Source organism: Neovison vison, chromosome 1 (assembly GCF_020171115.1).
Source record: "Neovison vison isolate M4711 chromosome 1, ASM_NN_V1, whole genome shotgun sequence".
Lineage (NCBI taxonomy): Eukaryota > Metazoa > Chordata > Mammalia > Carnivora > Mustelidae > Neogale > Neogale vison.
The window spans coordinates 286,741,462-286,761,211 of NC_058091.1; the positions used below are offsets into that span (position 1 = coordinate 286,741,462).

Sequence of the window (19,750 nt, forward strand, 5' to 3'; positions counted from 1 at the left end):
AGGTTGTAACATCTCTCCCAAACGCTCTTCCTAAAAATGATAGTCTAGCAGTAGGAATTATGATGGAACGCAGCCCGCGATTTCCTTTAAAACAACCACCAACTGGTTTCCTGCTGCAGGGCGTCATTGAACAAAACACTGTAGTGAGTTTCAAAAGACAATTTGCCAAACATAGGAACAAGAACCATGTCTGCCTTTGATGAGCAGGCTTCTGGCTTGAAGGTAAAAACTACCATGGGAGCAAGATGGTAAGAAGGGGGAGACACAAACAAATAAGAAGAACATGGGCCCTTACCATCCACGGGCTAGGGGAGTCATCAAAATAGCGACACACTGGATGGGAACAATCGATCTGCTAATAAATTAACAGTACAAGCGGATACCAGGAGGACAGTTTTGACGACTCAGAGCCAATTCCGCCACTGCCAGCAAGTATTTAAGAAGCAACTCGTCACCTCCACGCTATCAAAACCACCTATCACCCAGCCTTCCGGAGATCGTGCTCAGGGGTGGGGCTCTGTGACAGCTGACTCCGCGCCCGGCTCTACGTGGAGAGCGTAAGAGACTCGCTAGTAGCTGGTACCATCAAAGACACAGTGTAAGAGGACAGTAAGCATGGAAAGCGAGGTCACCAAGGACATTTCCGTTCCATGTCCGTTGACACCTCTTTGCTGGTTGTCATCTATTTGCTGAGCGCCCACCCAGGGATGCTCCGAGCATGTGCTGATGAATTACACTTCCTCCCGTTTCTCCTGATGGCACCATAGCAAAGGCAGGCAGGGGACCCCGGCCGAAGCCAGCCTGCCTGCCACAGACGGACACACAGAGTCGCTCCCTACTGGGGAGTTACTGGAGAAAAGGAAGTCCTGTCAGGAGGAAAGCCTGAGCCGCAAGGAAGCATGTTATCTATAAGCACCAGGACAATTTCAGAAAAGGTAACTGTGGAGGGAAGACAGGAAGAGTGCCAGCTATCAGGACAAAGTCATCTTTTCCCAGAGTGACTGCTGTATAGTGTTTGGGAGGTGGAGGGGCATGCAGGTTGCAGCCCTTACCTGAGAACACCGGTCCCAGAGCCACAGTCGAAGCGGAACTCCACGTGGCCCCCTGCCATGTTGATAGACAGGAAGTCCTTGCTGGCTGTGTCGTAGCTGTACAGCAGGACGCCGTCCCCCGAGTCCGGCCGAAACGTGATCTCAAACTCCGTGAAGGAGAGATAATGCTGGGGCTCCAGGGGCCAGGGGGTTGCAGCATAGGACCTCAGCGACTCTCTGAATTGCGGAATGATCAGGCTGAAAGCTAAGGAAAGAAGCGTGTCATTAGAAATCCCTCTGGTGCAGGACTAGCCACGTTCTTGTCTTCCTGCGTGGAGAGCAAAGCTGCATTTCCCGGCGGCCCTGAGCTCGCTGGCCGGCGTAACCGAATTCCAGTCAGTAGAATGTGGGAGGGAGTACCACACGGCACCCCAGGTCCGGCCCTAAAACTTCCCTCCATCTTGCACGCACCCTCTTCCCTCATCTGCTGGCTGAATGCAGGAAGGGGAGGTGGCGGGAGGTGGATTCTAAGGCCCCCGGCAGAGCCACTGGAAGGCAGGAGCCTGCATCCCTGAAGGACTGCATGGAGCAGAGGGTGCGATCCCCCCGCCCGACCTACTTGCAGCAATGTGTGATATGAGCAAGGATCAACCTTTATTATGTTACGCTACAAAGTATGAGATGATATGTAACAGCTCTGGTTTACTGGAAACCATAGGCCCTCTTCTAGGAGAAATGAGATTTGAGATTATACTGTGTTCAAAAGATTTTCTCCCAGGATGGTGTCTTAGGTCCAAATTTAAACCACTGGTAAAAAATTAAAATATGTTCAACTCTGCATGGTGCTCCAAAATCTTTTAAAAATCTTTAAAATTTTCCATTATTATGTGTGCGTTTGTGTACACGCATGTGTTTACATGTATATACACACATGTTGGCATCTACATGTACCGGGACCTAGGCAGACGGTATTGGGGGGTGGAATGATTCACTAGAACAGTACAAAGACAGAGAGTCAAGAGAGTCAAGATGACTTTTGTCCTATCCGTTGTTAATGATTCTGCTTCTCACTTCCCAACCTTTTCTCTGAAACTGTCAGCCATTCTAATGAGCACGAGCTGCAAATGGTCTGATATAGACCATATGCGCAGAGGTTTTTCTAAGTTTTGGGGGGCCAAAAGGAGCTCACCAAAGCCTGGCCCAAGAGTATCTTCAAATGAATATATCCTTGGCTGATTTGACCCATGAACACTCAAAGACACACCAACCTTATAAAAAGGGGCGGGGGGGAACACCTGGGTAGCTCAGTTGGTTAAGCATCTGACTCCAGCCCAGGTCATGATCCCAGGGTCTTGGGACTGAGCCCCGTGTAGGGCTCCCTGTTCAGCGGGGAGTCTGCTTGTCCCTCTGCCTCTGCCTCTCCCCTCACCCCACCTCGTGTACGCACTCTCTCTTAAATAAATAAAATTGTTAAAACAAGATTCTCCTGTGTCTCCCAACACTGCATAAATTTTAATTCCATAAAAATGTATGGGACCTTGCTAAAAGCACACTGATGAGACATTATATCAACATGAATTAACCATGCAGAGATCACAGTCAACTTGCTTCTTTCTCACCATCTTCACAGTGTCGCCCTTTGAATCCAAGGGGACAGAGGCAAATGTAGGAGTCGGCTTTGACGGCCGTGCAGGTGCCACTGTTGATACACGAAGCCTCATCACAGAGCCCGCTGCTGCATTCCCCTAAATACAGAAGAGGAATTACCAAACAGATCCATCATGGGAGCCAGGCAGAGATGATGGCACTGAGCACGCCAACAGCTCAGGGCTCCGGATAAATACAGTTCCCTTCCACTCCTGTTCTCTGGTATCGCTGCACAAGTTCAGGGTAAATGGATTATACCTTCGTTTTAATTTGATTTTGGCTTGTTCTTTATGAAGAATCACTGAATCTTCAAAACATGGTGGACACAGTTAATCAATAGTCAATTGTTGGACAAGTTTATGACCACTGACGAGGATGAATGAGCTGTCTCTGCTTTAATTCATCTCTCTCTTATTCCCATAAGAGTGTGTTTCAATCTCGCCACGTCAACAAGGCATTTCTGTTAAAAGTGTTCTTGTTGGTGTGGCCCCAGTTCCCTTAAGTGCTACCACCCTGGGGGTTCAAAGTGGAGGCAATGAGGTAGGGACTGAAGCCATGTCTAATGTATGACCTGGCCTGAACCAACCTTTGTCTAAGGCAGGGAGGGGTGAGGGGTGAGGGGGCTCCCTAATACCTCAGCACATGCCTTCCAGAATCCCTGTTACGAACCCATGGGAGACAGGAAGGTGGCCTGGAGTAAAAAGTGGTGAGACACTCCACGCCAGATGGGTCCATTCTCTTTACCGAACACAGAGAGACCCATGCAGGGAACACTTTGTCATTGTCAAGATCATCGGATGAAGGGGGAACAAATGGACCTCCCCTGCGCTGCTTGTCTTCTGCTTCTGCAGTCTTCCTTCTTGTATATACGAAATAAATTAGACAGAAGGATCAGTATTTGGTCCAGAACGACATAGGTGAGTACAAAACACTTCTTTCCCAGATGGGGGCAAAGGGGCACGTCTCTGATTGAGGGGTCCAGCCCTGTGCCCTGCAGGTTGGTGATGCTGGGCCCGCCTGAGCTAAAAACACCCCCCCCCCAATGTTGGCCTGGTTGTGTCATCTCTGTAAGCCTCACATTCTTTCGTCCTCAGCCCTCTGTGTTCATCGAGCTGATCCAGTCCCTGGTTCCGTGCTCAGCCTCCCTGGGAGGATGAACTGGGCTGGTAGAGTGTGCACCCCTTGAGGAGGCCAACCGCAGGGGCCCGTGACAGAGGTGAATTCGAGCCCCTGCAGACGGCTCGGGGCTCCAGCCAGGGTGGGCTGGCTTTGGTAAATCCCGGCTGGGGCCCCTGGAAGTTCAGGCCAAAGTGACGGGTGGTCTGCAGTCACAGTCCGAGCACATGGCCAGCATCCTGGCTCCACGGGGAGATTGAGGAGCATCCCCGAGAGCCAAACTTGCAGGGCCGTGCCCCCACTGGTCTTGGTGGGCTGCGGCTCTTTCTCAGAGAAGGGCTGCTGCCACAGGGAAGACATGAGCTTCTGGGGTTATTTTAGATGCATACAGGAAAATATTACTTTATATATTTGCATTGTGACTATATTTTAAGAGGTGGGAGTGGGATGGGGCATTTCCTTGATGAAAGTGTTTCGGCTTGATTCTGCCGGCCATGGTATGCAAGCCGGACCGGGAGGGCTGGCATGGGAAACAGGAATGAAATCTTATGGGGAGGGAACCTGGGGCTGGGCGGGGTGGTGGCAGGGGACATGGAGAGAAGGTGAGACACAGGCAGGAAAGAAACAGCCAGCTCCTTCTAGAGGCTGACGTGGAGGCAGACTCTAGCATAACGTCCAGGGGGTCCCCGCCAGGCTGTCTGCACAGAGTGGCAGGAGCAGAGCCATGAGCACGGCTGGGAGCTGGAACAGGTTGCTCTGGGCAAAGAAGCTGGCCTCACTCAGCTGAAACCTGTGGTCCCCGTGCCAGCATCCCCTGCTCAGCCCCGTGGACACAGCCCCTACACACACGAGGGGCACGCCGGGGGGCGGCAGTGACGTGGGGGTGACCTGGACACCAGGAGTGGAGGGGCTTCCTAGAGAGGATGGGGAAAGGGCCCCATGGGACTCCCGGGAACCAGAGAAGGGTGAGGAGCCGGCAGAGAAGACAGTGGGAGAACAGGCCAGCGGGCTGGGAGGACTCAGGGCAGGTTTGGGGAAGCTCCGGGTGGAGCCAGAGCACAGAGAGCAGGCGGAGTTAATACTGCTGGAAAGTCCTGGAAGAAGGGTTGCGGGTTTGTAAAGGGATGACCATACCCGGTTTTAGGAGAGGGATTTTGCTGTGCTGTGGAAGGCAGAAGCCCTATTGCAGGGGGTTCACATGGGGGCCTGGAAAGATTGGGAGCGTCGGGTCTAGAAAGAGAGGAGCAAGGTGCCCGGGGTTCCCAAACGCGGAAGGTAGCATGGCTGTGTGAGGCATGGTGCTGGGTTTCAGCAGGGGGACCTGAGCAAGTGAGAATAAGACCGGGCCGGGGGGGAGGGTCCGTGAACTGATAAAACACATTAATCTTTATTTTCCCTCACTTCCAACAGAACGGGAGTGTTCCCCTCAGTTACTCACGTAGGCAACAAGCCTCTAAGAATGGGCAGTGCTCGTGGCCTGTGGCCAACTTTCCCGAGTTACTGTTTTATCACATTCCACTCATTGCAGATATCTCAAAATATCATTTATGCTAATTACTACTTTGAAACCATGGTAGCTCTTCCACCCCCATTAAATAATCTTATTCTCTAATGCTTTATAAAGAAGCACAGATACTACTACAATAACAAAACTTAAAAAAAACTGTATGGCTTTATTTTAATATAAGTATTTCCTATCAGGGATATTTTTCTCCACAATTTTTTTTTTTAAGTTTTTATTTATTTATTTGAGAGAGAGAGAGCAAGCATGAGTTGGGGGGAGGGGCAGAGGGAGAAGCAGACTCCCTGCTGAACAGAGAGCCCCACGAGGGGTTCAATCCCTGAGATCATGACTTGAGTTGAAGGCAAAGGCTCAACCGAGCCACCCAGGTGCCCCTATTCTCTGCATTTAAAAACGTCATTTCGAGGGGTACCTGGCTGGCTCAGTCAGTGAGCGTATGACTTTTGATCTCAGGGTTGTAAATATGAGCCCCACATTGGGTGGTAAGATTACTTAAAAATAAAATCTTGGGATGCCTGGGTGGCTCAGTTAGTTAAGCATCTGATTTTGGCTTAAGTCATGATCTCAGGTCATGAGATCGAGCCCTGCATCAGCCACTGCGCTGGGGCATGGAGCCTGCTTAGGAGTCTCTCTCTCTGCCTCCTCCACCCCCTGCTCGCTCTCTCTCTCAAAAAAAAAAAAAAAAAAATCCTAAAGAAAATAATAAAAACATTTGAGAAGAGTCCATTGGCTTCACCAGGCCATTAGAGAAGTTCATGGCACACGGAAGGTTAAGTACCCTTGGGTTACTGAAATAATGATCCTGGTAGCAAGGTCCAGGGATGTAGGGAAGGACAGAGGCAAAGTGGAGATAAACAGGCCAGTTTTAGAAATGAGGAAATCTTCCCAATCTTAGAGCAGGAGGAAGAAAGTTGGTGGCCAGGTCACGGGCCTAGAGTGCTGGGGGTACCTCAGCCCCACTAAACGAAATCACTTTTGTTGACACTGAACCTACTAGATGTCAGCTTGTGTTTACGCAAGACAATGAAGTGAGAGCCAGTGAGAAATGAGGCCACTGAGGAGAAAAGTAAAGGTGGAACGTCACGGGGTAGAAGACATTAAGGACACACACGGGCAGGGAGCAACCTCCTCCCCTCGTCCCCCAGTCCAGAACGGAGGCCTGTCTGTCTCCCCTACTGAAGACCTGTCAACTTAGTCTACACCTCTGCCACCACCACCGGCCTGGAGCAAATCGCCATTATCTCTGATCTGGACCACTGCCATCGCTGCCCGGCCAGTTTAACGTGCGTCCTAAATACTGCTTCCAATAAGCTGTCCGTGGCCAGAGCGATCTTCTCAAAACACAGACTACATCCCGGTATACCCACCTCCCCCGGTACTCCCACTGGGACAAGTCATTTCCTCTGCCCGGAATGTTCTTCCCTCTCTTATCTGCTTTAAAAGAAAAATGTTTCAGATAGCAACTTTGCATTATATCCTCAGAAAGCTTTCCTGGACCTCCTGCTCATACAATTCCCTTATTGCACACTATTATTGTGTTATCACTCCTCCTTTGTAACACTTACAGCCAAACATCATTTTACATTTACTCGTGTGGTTGTTTGATCAATCTGGTCTCTCCTTGCGGCAGCTACGTGAGGGCTGAGCTCGGATCCTCCGGTTCTTGTTCATTACTTTATCCCCATCACCCAGAGTCACGACGGACATTAAGCAGATGCTTAAACAAGTATCTTGAGGGAAAGAATGACTGAAAGACCAACAAGCCCATGGGGGGACCCACGGACACCTCAGACCTCTGGAGTCTTGAATAACTTGGGAAGCGGCTTTGACACGCTGACCCAGTGGGGTGTGAAGATCCAAGACAGGATTGGGAAAAACGAGTGCTGCTGGTTTAGGTTGGAGAAGTTGGGTAGAAATACCAAAAGAAAAGTCTAGGCCAGAGAATGCAAAATTTGCTGAGATCACAGACTAGTCTAGAACATGAGTTTAAAGAGAGTTCAGTCACTGGGAATAATCTAATGAAGGAGATGAGGTGGGAGGGCTTGGGGAATGAAAGGTCCCTCTGAGGCGCGGAGGCAGGCTGAGGTGATGGGGGAGGGGAACAGAGAAAAAGCTGGGGTTGCAGACAGCAGTGCCAACTTAGAGGTACCAGACAGAGGAAGCATGAGTCTGCTACTGTCATTACTTTCTTCTGGAAGCCTGTATCCCCACCAGAAATTCTCTGCTGTTGGTATGAGCCCAGCCTTCCCCATGGTGGCACTGCATTTAACTTAAAAGAACTTGAATTTCTGAAAGACTAACTCCGACTAAAGCAAGTATGATGTATGAGGAAGCAGCCCTTTTCCAGCACGCCAGGGTGAAAGATGGGAAGAAAATGAAAAAAGGCAATGTGACTGATGTCTGCCATTAAGGTTCATCATAAGGCTCACAGTCATCAAAGAATCCAACAGTAGCTCCTGAGGAGCCCAGAGCCAGTAAGGTGGGCCCGCCTGGTGCCATCGGCTTAATGGAGAGGTTGGTTTCACACTGTGTGAGAATTTAAAGCACTGCCAGGAATTGGGCCTTGCTCAACTTCCCAATGTCATAACTACCCATCAGATGACCACGCGGCCTGGAGGCTACAGATCTTTCAGGGCTGTTTCCCTGTTAGTTCAATGAAGAGAGAAAAAACAACTTATAGCCTGCTTAATGGGTGGAGTCAGGATATTAATAGTAATATTAATAGCAAGAAATATTTACAACATGTTTGCTATGTGCAAGGCTTTGTTCTTAGTACTTATATGCACCACAACTCATCTGGACAAAGTAATCTTACGAGGAAGTTACAAAATATATTCATAGGTTGAAGCCCTAATTCCCAGTGTGACTGTATTTGGAGACAGGGCCTTTGAGAAGGTAAATAAGGTGATTTGAAGTCTTAGTGATCCAATCTGAGCAGTGTCCTATAAGAAGAGGGAGAGACACCAGGGATAAAGGCACCGACCAAGGCCACAGGAGGACACGGTGAAGGAAGGATTGCCAAATGCAAACCGAGGAGGGAGGCCTCGGGAGAAACCAAACCTGCCAGTGCCTTCATCATGAAGTTCCAGCTTCCAGAACTGCGAGAAAAGAATGTTATTAAAGCTACCTGGTCTGTGGTATTTTGTTACAGCAGGCCCAGCAGACTAAAACAGTCAGCAAGTTAACCAAATTTAGAATTACCTATCTGCTCTCAGCAATGGAATAAACATCCTTATTCCTTTAAAAAACAATCCTAGTCTTTTCAAAAAATCATGCTGAAACAATTGGACATCTGCATGCAAAAAAAAAAAAAAAAGGTAATAATCTAGACAGAGACCTTACACCCTTCACAAAAATTAACTCAAAAAGATCACAGGCCTAAATGTAAAACATAAGACTGTGAAACTTCTAGAGGGTAGTGTTGACAAAAACCTAGATGACCTTGGGTAAGGCAATGACTTTTTAGAAACAACACCAAAGTTATAACCTTTGAAAGAAGTAACCAATAAGCTCAATTTCACTGAAATTAAATATTTCTAATCTATGAAAGGCAGTGACAAGAGAATGAGAGGATAAGCCACAGACTGGCAGAAAATATTTGCAAAAGACATATCTGAAAAAGGACTGTAGTCCAAAATTCATTAAAAAAAAAAAAAAAGTCTTAAAGTTCAACCATAAAAAAAAAAATCTGATTTTTTTAAAAAAATGGGCTAAAGACCTTAACAGACACCTCACCAAAGAAGGTATACAGGTGATAAATAAACATATGAAAAGATACCCCACGTGATAGGTCATCAAGGAAATGCAAATCATAACAAGATACCACCACACATCTGTTATAATCTGGAACTCTGACAACACCAAACACTAACAAAACTGTGGAGCCACAGGAACTCTCAAACATTCCAGGTGGGAATGCAAAATGGGACAGCTACTCTGGAAGACAGTCTGGCAGCTTCTCACAAAACTAAACATATTCTTAGTACGTGACCCAACAATCACACTCTTTTTTGGTATTTATCTCAAAAAGTTGAAAATTTATGTCCACCCAAGAAACCGTCACACTGATGTTTAGAGCAGTTTTATTCATAATTGCCAAAACACGGAAGCAACCGAGATGCCCTTCAGTGAGCAGGACAGACAAGCCCGTAGTACATATAGACAATGAAATATCACCCAGCACCAAAAAGAAATGAGCCATCAAGCCAGGAAAAGGCATGAATGATGGGCGCTTGGGTGGCTCAGTGGGTTAAAGCCTCTGCCTTTGGCTCAGGTCATGATCCCAGGGTCCTGGGATAGAGCCCCACATCGGGCTCTCTGCTCAGCAGGGAGCCTGCTCCCCCCCAACCTCCTCTGCCTGCCTCTCTGCCTGCTTGTGATCTCTGTCTGTCAAATAAATAGATAAAATCTTACCAAAAAAAAAAAAAAAAAGGCATGAATGAAACTTGGATGCGTATCACTAACCAAAAGATGCCAATCTGAGAAAGCTCGTTACAATATGACTCCAACTATGTGACATTCTGGAAAAGGCAAAATCATAGAGAATGTTAAAAAAAAAAATCAGTGGTTGCCAAAGGTTGGGGGTGGGGAGAGAGGAGAGAGAGAAATGAGCAGAGCACAGAGGGCTTTTAGAACAGCAAAAAGGCTCTGTATGGCACCAGAATGGTGGTATTACATTATACATTTGTCCAAACCCTCAGAACGCACGATGCCACGAGTGAACCACACCACGAACTACAGACTTTGGGTGATGCTGATGTGTCAGTGTGTGCTCACCGCGTGTAACCAGGGGCATGCTGGTCATGGGGGAGGCCATGCAGGTGGGGGTGGGTGGTATAAGGGAAATCTCTGTACCTGCCCCTCACTTTTTTGTGTGAACCTTAAACTGCTGAAAAAATAGTCTTAATAAAAAAAAAAAAGAAAATAGAAAAAAAAAAGTCAGTCCTACCTCTGCCTACTCTTTTGGATAAGTTTTATTTGACTTTCAGCCCCAGTTTCCTCATGTATGAAATAGGCACAACAAGGGTGCCTGGGTGGCTCAATTGGTTGAGCATCTGCCTTCGGCTTAGGTCATGATCCCAGGGTCATGGGATGGAGTCCCACATCAGGCGCCCTGCTCAGTAGGGAGCCTGCTTCTCCCTCTCTTCCCTGCTTGTGCTCTCTGTCACTATCTCTGTCTCTCTTTTTTTCAAATAAATAAATAAAATCTTTAAAAGTAAAGTAAACATATAAATCGTAAAATAGGCATAACAGTAACAATCGCTACCTCGTAGAGCTAGTGTGAGGAGTTAAGGCAGATAAGAAAGTGCTGGACACAGTGGTCAAGAATTAGAATTTCGTCATTTCTCTGGAAGCAGAGGGCTTATGAAAGTTCTTCTTGCATTACTGTGTTGGCTCTTCCACTGGACTGAGGAGGAAGGGTGAAAGGGCTAAACTGCTTGATGCCAGGCTTCATGGAGAAGGCCAAGGGCAGCAGGACACAACCAAGGGTTAGGTGTACCATATTGTTTACCACGTCTTGCTGGTCAGGCTCAGGTCATCATGTCTGCAAAGCACCAACCTCACCCCTTGGGCCCACCTCTGGGGTAACCAGGTGCCTACAGTTGCAGTCCATGAAACTGCTCACCTCCCTGGCCCACACCAGAAGGGCAATCCCAGAAGAGCACCCAGGCCCATTGGGCAACCACTTACCCACGTCAGCTCCACTGAGTGCCTTCCCTAGGGGCCAAGGCCTCATGTCGATTCTCTTCCCATTAACGGTGAGCGACTGTACACAGCCTTGAAAGCCTCTGTTTGTTCCTGTTGCTCTGACCAACCAGTATGCGTTGGGAGCCCCTCCAAGATAGAGGGGTGTCCGGAAGGTAATTTTACTGTACTGGCCCTTTAAGAAAGATGAACACTGTAACTCACTGACCAAAATCGAAAGCCAAAACACAACAGATTTTAATGAGGGGCATGGTTAAGATGTAGTTTACAGCCCCACTGCTTTCTTCCATCTGTATTTATGTTTACAACATTGCCTGGAAAATTAAACCCATGGTTGCTGTAGGAAACCTAGTGAGGTCCTCCGAGGGCTGTGTTTTGAGAAGGGGTTTTGGAATGCCTGGAAGGGAAGGGAAGGGAAGGTGGGTCAGAGCCAAGAGTAACCCAACAGGCAGGGCACCATGCTGGACATCCAAAAAAAACTTTCTCTTTCCAGTCCCAACACCAACTTACTGTGTACCTTGGATGAATCATAGGGTTCTTGCATGTCTCAAAAGGTGATAATGCTAATTTTGTGTATATATGGGCTAACACTTACCTTTTACTCTCCTAGTCTCCCATATACTATGTCCTGCAAGAAAAGTTGTGTGTGGCGGGGGAGAGGGCAGGAGTACCACACAGATTGTTTGCAAAATATTTTGAAATTTGCTCACGGATACTACTTTTGTGTATGTGTATATCTATAATTAGGTAGGGACATTTCTAATCTTAGAGAAAACCACAATCTGGATTGTAGATTTTGAGGTTATAAAATACTGACCTGAACATTAGGTAGGACAAAATTAAGGTACACTTTGTCATTTGTTTGTTGTTGTTGTTGTTGTTTTTATATATTTAAGAAATATCTTATTCATTTGGATTAAAGGGGGCTGGGAAAATCATGTTGCCAGAATTTATAAAAAGCCCAGAATGTAAGCCACTGAAATAAAGAAAATCTTTATCTTTTAGACTTTTGTTGCCAACAAACAGAACATCTAAATCATTACTTTATCTTTTCTAATGAATAGATAAGAATGATTTATAACTAGTGTACTAAATATGAGCTAGGCCGCTTTAAAGTACTTACAGAGAATTTTAAGGATTGTTTGCCAGCCACTGGGCACACTGTTTTTGTTAGATGAATTGAATGCCCTGTGGGCTTATTTCATTAAGATCCTCAGAACTCACTCTGGATCCCATTTTCACTCTGTTCCTTGCTCCAGGATCACAGCAGGGGCCTGACAACTCAATCTTTTTCTTTTTCCTTTTCTGGAACATTCCATGCATTGTAGGGTGAGTGGTTCCTCTGAGCCTCCCTCACAACATCCTAGACAATAGTCTGATAAAATTGGCCTTTACCTTCCTCTGATAGGTTTGCTTTGGGTTCTGGAGCCTGTTTTGCCTGCTGTCAGAGAATTGGAAGTGCCCTGGAGTTAGCCTATACCCATGGCACTTAACAGTTTTTGATGGGTGCCAAAGTGTGAAAGTCCAATTCCCTTGCTTTGGGTTGGGATCACTCTGAGGTGTAAGTTATACTACAGAGCTCCCCTACAGAATCAGGCTGAAGCCAGACCCTGAAGAACTTTGTAAACCTTGATTTAAGACAGAATCACGGGGCACCTGGGTGGCTCAGTGAGTTAAGCAGCTGCCTTCAGTTTAGGTCACGATCCCAGGGTCCTGGGATCAAGTCAGGAATCATGCTCCTTGCTACATGGAGAATCTGCTTCTCCCTCTGCCTGCAGCTCCCCCTGCTTGTGCGTGTTCTCTGTCTCTCTCTCCCTTTCACTCTGACAAATAACTAATTAAAAAAAAAAAAAAAACAGAGTCACTATCTCCCAAGACAGTTTACCAAACATTCCACAATTGTCCTGCTTATTCAACTTGCTAGCAAATCCTAGTAGTAGAGGCAAACATTGCCCTGAGTAGCCATAAAATTAAATGCTTCTTGCAATTAATTCTTATATTCATTAAAATTATAGATCCACAGGATTGGAAAAGATATGGGAACTCATACAGTCCAATCTCCCATTGACTCCTGCAGCCCTTGTGTGTCCCTACCAAAAGGTGTTGGTAACGTATTTTCTGCACACCCCCAAGGACAGGGAACAGTCTCTGAGATCATCCGTTGCACTTCTGTATACCTTTGTATGATTAATTGGAGTTAAAATCACTTCCTTAGGATCTCCCCATCCCACTTCACCTTGGGGGTCCACAGAGTAAGTCCTTCTTCCCCCAAACTCTCCCTCTATAATGAAAAGGCACCATCCACACCTTCATCTTCTTCTCTCCAAAGTAAACAATGCTCCTTCCGTTGATCATTCTAAGGATTTTAGGTCAGTTTCCTGTTTCAATAACTGTTGTTTAAACATGCTCCAATTCGACTGTGGTCCTCCTAGAGTGCAATCACAGATCTGAATGCAAGCCCCTTAGAGGATCTGAGTTACCATTAGAGCACTGGAGGCTATGTACATAGCTCCTAGAATATAATAGGACTATCACCTCCATTTTTCTGGAGGTCCCTATTAATGTGACTTATCATTTCTTGAGCTTGTTGTTACTACATAGTTCTGTTTATTAACCTTTATTGAATTTCCTTGCTTTAAACTGTAAGACATTTTCACATGTATTGCTTCTATTACAGCTTCTCCATTCTATTTTCACAGTTAGTATTTGGGATCCAAGTTCAAAGCTTCTTTATTCCTATCAGACTTAACTGTAATCATATTAGGGCTGTTGTCCTGGCATGTATATGATTCTGTAGTTCATTTATCTTGTCTTTTTTCCCTTAGAAATAACATGTGTATATGCATAAGTGACCTTACTGGATTCAGTGACTCAATTGGATTCTTGTTCCTTTGGAACCACGGGGGTCCAAATTAATGGGAATCAGCAAGGCATGGTCCTTTATATAACATGTCCTGCCAGTAAAAAATAGGGAAAAGTCCAGGCAGGGAGGAAACCACACACATATACACAAAGGCTCTTTTGCTACATTTTTCCTCAGAGAATACAGACACCTGCCTGATTATAATTACAGACTCGGTTCCTTGGCAGCTTGCTAATCCAAACCGTTTATTCTAAACAGGGCTCTAAAATTGCCCAGTGCATGACCAATATGTGAATACCTAGGTGATTTACTGCATAGCCCAACAGTTAAATTGTTTGACCACTTCCTGTAATCATCCCCCCCCACCCACGTGGTAGATGAAAGGATCATTCCTGCAGATTCAACCAAGGGAACTTTTCAGGACTGTTTGTAAAGCCACACGACAACACCCTTGCCTTAAAAGCAAGCTTTGTGTTTGGCACTAATAATGGCATCTATTCTTCCAATATGGGCCTTCTTCTCCCCTGGCTTTGATGTCCTTGTGGAGAGAGGCCACAGCAATGAGCACAAGGCCAACTGTGTGTTTCCGCACCCCCTCAGTGATGATGCTTGCAAATTCAACTCTTCTCCTCAATAGATGTGGGATGGATGTGTGCCCTGAACCTGTGTCCTGCCGAGTCTGCCTCAGCTCTCAGCGGGGAGGAGGGTTGGAAGGTGGGAGTGGGGAGGAGGCAAGGATGCTAATGGAGGGTGCTCACACTCACCTGGGACTGGCCTGACACCGGGGTGCCGTTGTTCACCTGCAGTAGCCCTTTCAGCCCATCTCTGTAGAGTGTGACAGTGTGCCAGGCCCCTAGTTTGATTTTGCTTTCACTTATAATGATGGCAACCCCGGTTCCACAGTTAAACCTGTGGGGAGGAAAAAGAGGAAAAGGCCCTCTGCTCAACCAGCTCATTAGGTGTTCTGACCCCCGCCCCCCCCAGCATTTGCAGGGTGATGGCTTCTTTGAGAGTCAACCTGTTTGGATATGTTTATGAGTATCAAGAACTACTTCAATCTCCACATGAAAGAGCTACACTTTGCCTGCTCTCTGGGCCAGTCTCAGTCCAGCCATCTTTAATCTGTCCACAGACCCTTCAGATATGGGGTCTTCTCCAGCCTGATTTTCTCTGCAGCTTCAAAAAGGATGGGCAACTAAGACCTCCCTCCCGCCGCCAGTGACTGCCAGATGCTTCAAGTGGATCCGAGGTATGGCAAACTAGAACTTGAGTCATTCTGCTTCCAGGTATTTCTCTGGGGACTTTCCCCAACTCCCAGATGATGGGCTCAGTGATATTAATAAAATGGAAAAAACACAAGTCTTCACACTTATCTTGGCAAGCTGGCCAGTGTTGCCATCTGTGTTCAGCTGTGCCCAAAGGCAGTGCCATTTCCACAGGAGCCCCCAGCTTTGCTGGGGGGTGTGGGTGGAGGGGGAACATTCTCGGACGATTGCTTTATTCATGTTTTTGTTTTCTTTCTCCAACTTCCCTATGGCGCAGGGCACCCGCTAGTCACTGTGCCTGACGTCTAGAATTCTGACCCTTTCCCGTCAATTTCCAGACGGCCGCCATGCCGCTTCCCCATGGGTCCCGAGTTGGCCAGTGGGGAAGGACACGTGACCAACATCATCCTTCTCAGGACTTGCACTAACCGCAGCTACTTCTCATGGATTCCCTGCGTCCCCTCGATGATCCTCGGTGCAGAGGAATGGGGTGGAGACGCGTGACGGAGTAGGCTTAACTAGAGGGGGCGGAGGAATCAGGAGCTGCGGAGCTGGAGGGCGGCTTCCATAAACTCCTGCAAGTGCTACGCATCCTCCGAGCGTTAGTGTGTGCGTGAGTGTGAGAACCGCTGTCCCGACCCTGGCCCAGCCTCGGATCCCCACGAGTCAAAGCAATGGTGGACCGCTGTCTTCCCCAAGTGGGATGTTCTACCGTCTTCTCCAGCTTAACCTAAAGTAATCTGGGGGCTGAAATAATCAAAAGACAATAACGGCGGATGCTTCTGGAGTGCTTACTACGAGCCAGGCACCGCTCTGAGCACTTTCGTGTATTCATTCATTTCCTCCTCACAAGAGTCCTGGGAGGAAATGCGGGCTCAGAGAGGTTAAGTCACTTGCTGAAGGTCAGGCAGCAGAGGAATGGTGCCATCAGGACCTTAACCAGTGCACTAGGGACAAGGACAAGGCTGATCCTCCTTGGTCATTCTCAGCAGCTGTGTACACCCCCATGAGGGTGGTTCAAACCCTCATACCTCCATAAAACTTGGCCCCAGAAAACCCCTCACAGATTTAAGGTGGCTTCCAAAGTATGTTGGGGGAGAAATGACCAGGGCTGAGGAGTGCCAGTCTGCAGCTCTGGGGCGGGGGGTGGGGGGATGCTGAGCCAAGGATGGGCTTTGAGCCTCTGGGAACCCGCAGGAGGCTGTAGGCTCCTGTCTGCTCTCTGTGGCCATCAGTCCTATTTGCCACAGGAGACGAGAAGATCCCAGCTTCCTTCCCATCACATCTACTTGAGCTTGGGGAGTGAAGGGACTGGATTGCTTGGGCTCACTGTTGCAGTCACCAGACCTACAACTGTGCCTGGTATACTGCAGGGGCTCCAGAAGAATTTCCTGTTGAATGAACAGACCGAACTCAAGCTTCGAGGTGGACCTGTGTTCCTGCTATGCCACTATTCAGTAAATTTCTCCAGGCTCGTCTTATATACATCGTTCCTTTATCAGCAGGGGCCCATCCCATTTATATTTTACTCACACTATAAAAACATAAACATAACGTAGGATGGTATTAACAAATGCGGGGGGTTTTGGTGGGAGTTACCTGAATTGGAGCGAGCGTCGGATGATGGCCAGAGACATGAAATCGCCTCTCCCATTTTCATTCTCCCCGCAGTAGAGCAGTAAGCCATCCTCCGCCTCTGCCTAGTGTATGAACAAAAGCCACATGAACAATGAGCACCACCTGGAAACACTCATGACTGTGGAACCTGAGCGTTCTCTCTGTGGCCCTATCTACAAAGGGGTGAGCACACGGTACTCCAGTGAACTCCCAGGTCCCAAGTCTCTGTTCCTTTCCGGTAAAGAGAGGGCAGCAATATAAACGAGTTTAGGGAAAGCTGGCTTGGCCCTTCTCTTCCCTTGCTTGGTGGGTTCACCAGCAGAGCCTCAAGAAAACCATGTGCACAGAGACTGCAGGCAGAGAGGTTGTTTGCATGTCCGTCGAATTCTATTTCCACCAAAGAACATTCTTTTAAAAAAAAAAAAAAACTCCTTTTCACTTCCCTCCCTCTGGAGAAGGGTGCGCATTTGCTTCTTTCCTTCTGTTAGGGGAACAGGCCGATAAAATCTGCCCTGCTCCTAGACTGGGTTGTTTTCACCCTTGTTGGCTGCCCGAGACTGGGACAGATCATCTTTTGGACATTCAACACTGTGACCATGACCTCAAAGGGGACTTGTTTCCAGACCACCAACCCTTGCTGTGCTGAGATGCCCAAAAGAATAACTCTAAGCTGAAGTCCTGCACTGAGATCTGATTTGTTGTTGATTCAGGTCAGAGAGCATCCCCTGGGCTCTCACTGCATGCAAGGACTGTGTATAGAGCAGTTTTTCTATGCGTTCGATTACAGTCATAGCAAGGATGGCAGACATGTGAGCTCCCTTTACGAGGGATTTTGGAATGGGGAATTCGTTATGCCTCTGAGATCCCGGTCTGTGAAGAGTCACCATGATGAGCTACAGGGCTGGGACCTGCACGCTCTCACTGGCCAGCCAGCCACTTCCGTAGTTCAGTAACACACAGAATCCACCCTCTGCTCACTGCACCCTTGAACGTATGAATGTGCCCATCATTCTTGTTACCCTGTGAATGTGTTTAAGGACAGACTCTGTGTCATATTTACTTTTGCTGTATACCTCTATGCTTCCCGCACTCCCAGCGCACCCCACTTGATATGGTCCAATGCCCAGCTAAGATGTCCGTCCAATAGGCATTCATCAAACAACTAATCCTTACCCTAAATTCAAGAGTAATTTGAAACGCCTGATAGGAGTTCTTCAGAGGCTCAAAAGTTACATAGGAGTGGCCAAAGAACTGAGGATACTGTATAACAATATCTAAAAAAAGAAGAAGACAACATAAAAGCATACTATATGATTTCCTTATTTGTTCAAGTGCAAAAATCAATATACACCATTGCATAGAGGTCATTAAGTGAAAACCCTCCAAATCTGTTACACCTAGCTTATTATCTTCTCTACTTTTGACACCTGTGATTCTGATTCTTGGGAACTCTGAGCTTCTGAAATTCTTAGGGAGAAACTAGAGATTGTTAACTTGATACCCTAAAAAAGAAATCAATAATTTCAAGATCACTGACACCTGCCTTCTAGCTGGATATTCATGTGATATAAGTTGGCTCAGTTATCATCTTTCATAACTTCATGCCCATGTTTCAGCAGCACTTTTTCAGTAGAGATGTGATCCAAGTAAAGTCTGCCTCCCCAAGGTGTCGTTAGGATTATTCAATAATTGCTCCAAAAATACTACATGTACGGCACACATAGAAACAGGGCACTATTCAACTAGAAGCAATGGAAGTGGCCTTAACGTTTTTCCTGGACAGCTAACTTAATTATGAATACATGGACAAGGTGCTTATCTAAGGGAAAAAAAAAAGGGCTAGAAGGAACCATGTGTGGCACACAAAACTGCCCCTGGGTCCCACTGGAGCCAACCTCTCCACCACATTGTTCTTCCCACCAAGGGCTTACCTTCTGAGCAGCTCACACCACCTTTGCCCAGGTTGCAATGGCACCGTGAGCCCCCCCAGGTGTAGTCATTGATACAAAAGCTGTCAGCAGAGCAGATCACTTCATCACAAGACATGTCAAAGAGCCTTGGCATTATAGCCATGACTTTCTTCCCTTTCCTCTCCGCTGGAGTGGGCTGGGGAGCCACTGTAGTCATTGGGAGAGATGCTAGAGTATGGGGGACAAGCCTTGGAGCAGTCTTTGGGTTTGACCTGTGTTCCTTCCTGGATTCCACCAAATATTTCCTATTTCCTCCTTTGAGAGCAGGAAGTGGTTTCACCTAAAGCCAGAGAAGAGAAAGGGTTCAGGTTTGACACAGAGCACAGTGTTTAGACAGCCTTATTTATGGCTGATGTCTAATATTTTAAAATATGGTCAGTTTGGTTATTTCTCAAAACCCTAGAATGTAGAACCTACTTATGGATAAGCACTTGAGGCTCAAGGATTTTAAGTACCTTTCCCTATGCTGTTCAGAAAATCAGTGGCAAAGCTGATAGCACCTGATTTTTATTATTATAATATCACAAAGATGTATTACTTTGTCAAGGAATTGTTCATTTCCTTTTAATACCTGACATTATACATGTCTACTTGGTGGGAAATCTAAATGTGGTTCTGCCAGATTGTGAAGTCAGCAGGCAGGGGCTGGCTATAGGACATTCGCATGGTCGGTCCCTAGTTACTATGAATTTATGAGCACCTGGAGACTAATAGAGAAAATAAATAAATGTTAAGAGCAAATGGGCCAATTTAAGTAAGTTTGAAGTAAAATGTTCATGGTCCATTGGTTAAATTGCCTTGTTCAGCATGAGAATAAGAACACCCAGGTTTTACGAGCAGAGATTTGGTTACCTCCTCAAAGGAGACATCCAAATCTAGGTAGTCTTCAAATCCGTCATCATCTTCATCAACTCCCATGTCGATCGTATAACGGGATCCATAGCGGCCACTTCCTGCTTCTTCGGGGCCTTCGAGAAAGAAAGAGCACAGGCTGTCACCAGACGTCTTCCCTC

At 47.0% G+C, this 19,750-nt stretch overlaps 1 protein-coding gene across 1 annotated transcript in view; it reads right to left on the reverse strand.

Annotated features, from left to right (window-relative positions):
* EGFLAM (EGF like, fibronectin type III and laminin G domains) overlaps nucleotides 1-19,750 on the reverse strand; it is a 179,100-nt gene that overhangs the window by 31,555 nt on the left and 127,795 nt on the right. The window contains exons 8-15 of the mRNA XM_044232521.1: nucleotides 19,590-19,705; nucleotides 18,699-19,017; nucleotides 17,941-18,041; nucleotides 16,750-16,850; nucleotides 14,650-14,794; nucleotides 11,008-11,197; nucleotides 2,651-2,776; nucleotides 1,053-1,296 (exon numbers count right to left, since the gene is read on the reverse strand). Coding sequence (XP_044088456.1) covers nucleotides 1,053-1,296; nucleotides 2,651-2,776; nucleotides 11,008-11,197; nucleotides 14,650-14,794; nucleotides 16,750-16,850; nucleotides 17,941-18,041; nucleotides 18,699-19,017; nucleotides 19,590-19,705 — 1,342 coding nt within the window. The remainder of the gene's footprint in view (nucleotides 1-1,052; nucleotides 1,297-2,650; nucleotides 2,777-11,007; nucleotides 11,198-14,649; nucleotides 14,795-16,749; nucleotides 16,851-17,940; nucleotides 18,042-18,698; nucleotides 19,018-19,589; nucleotides 19,706-19,750) is intronic.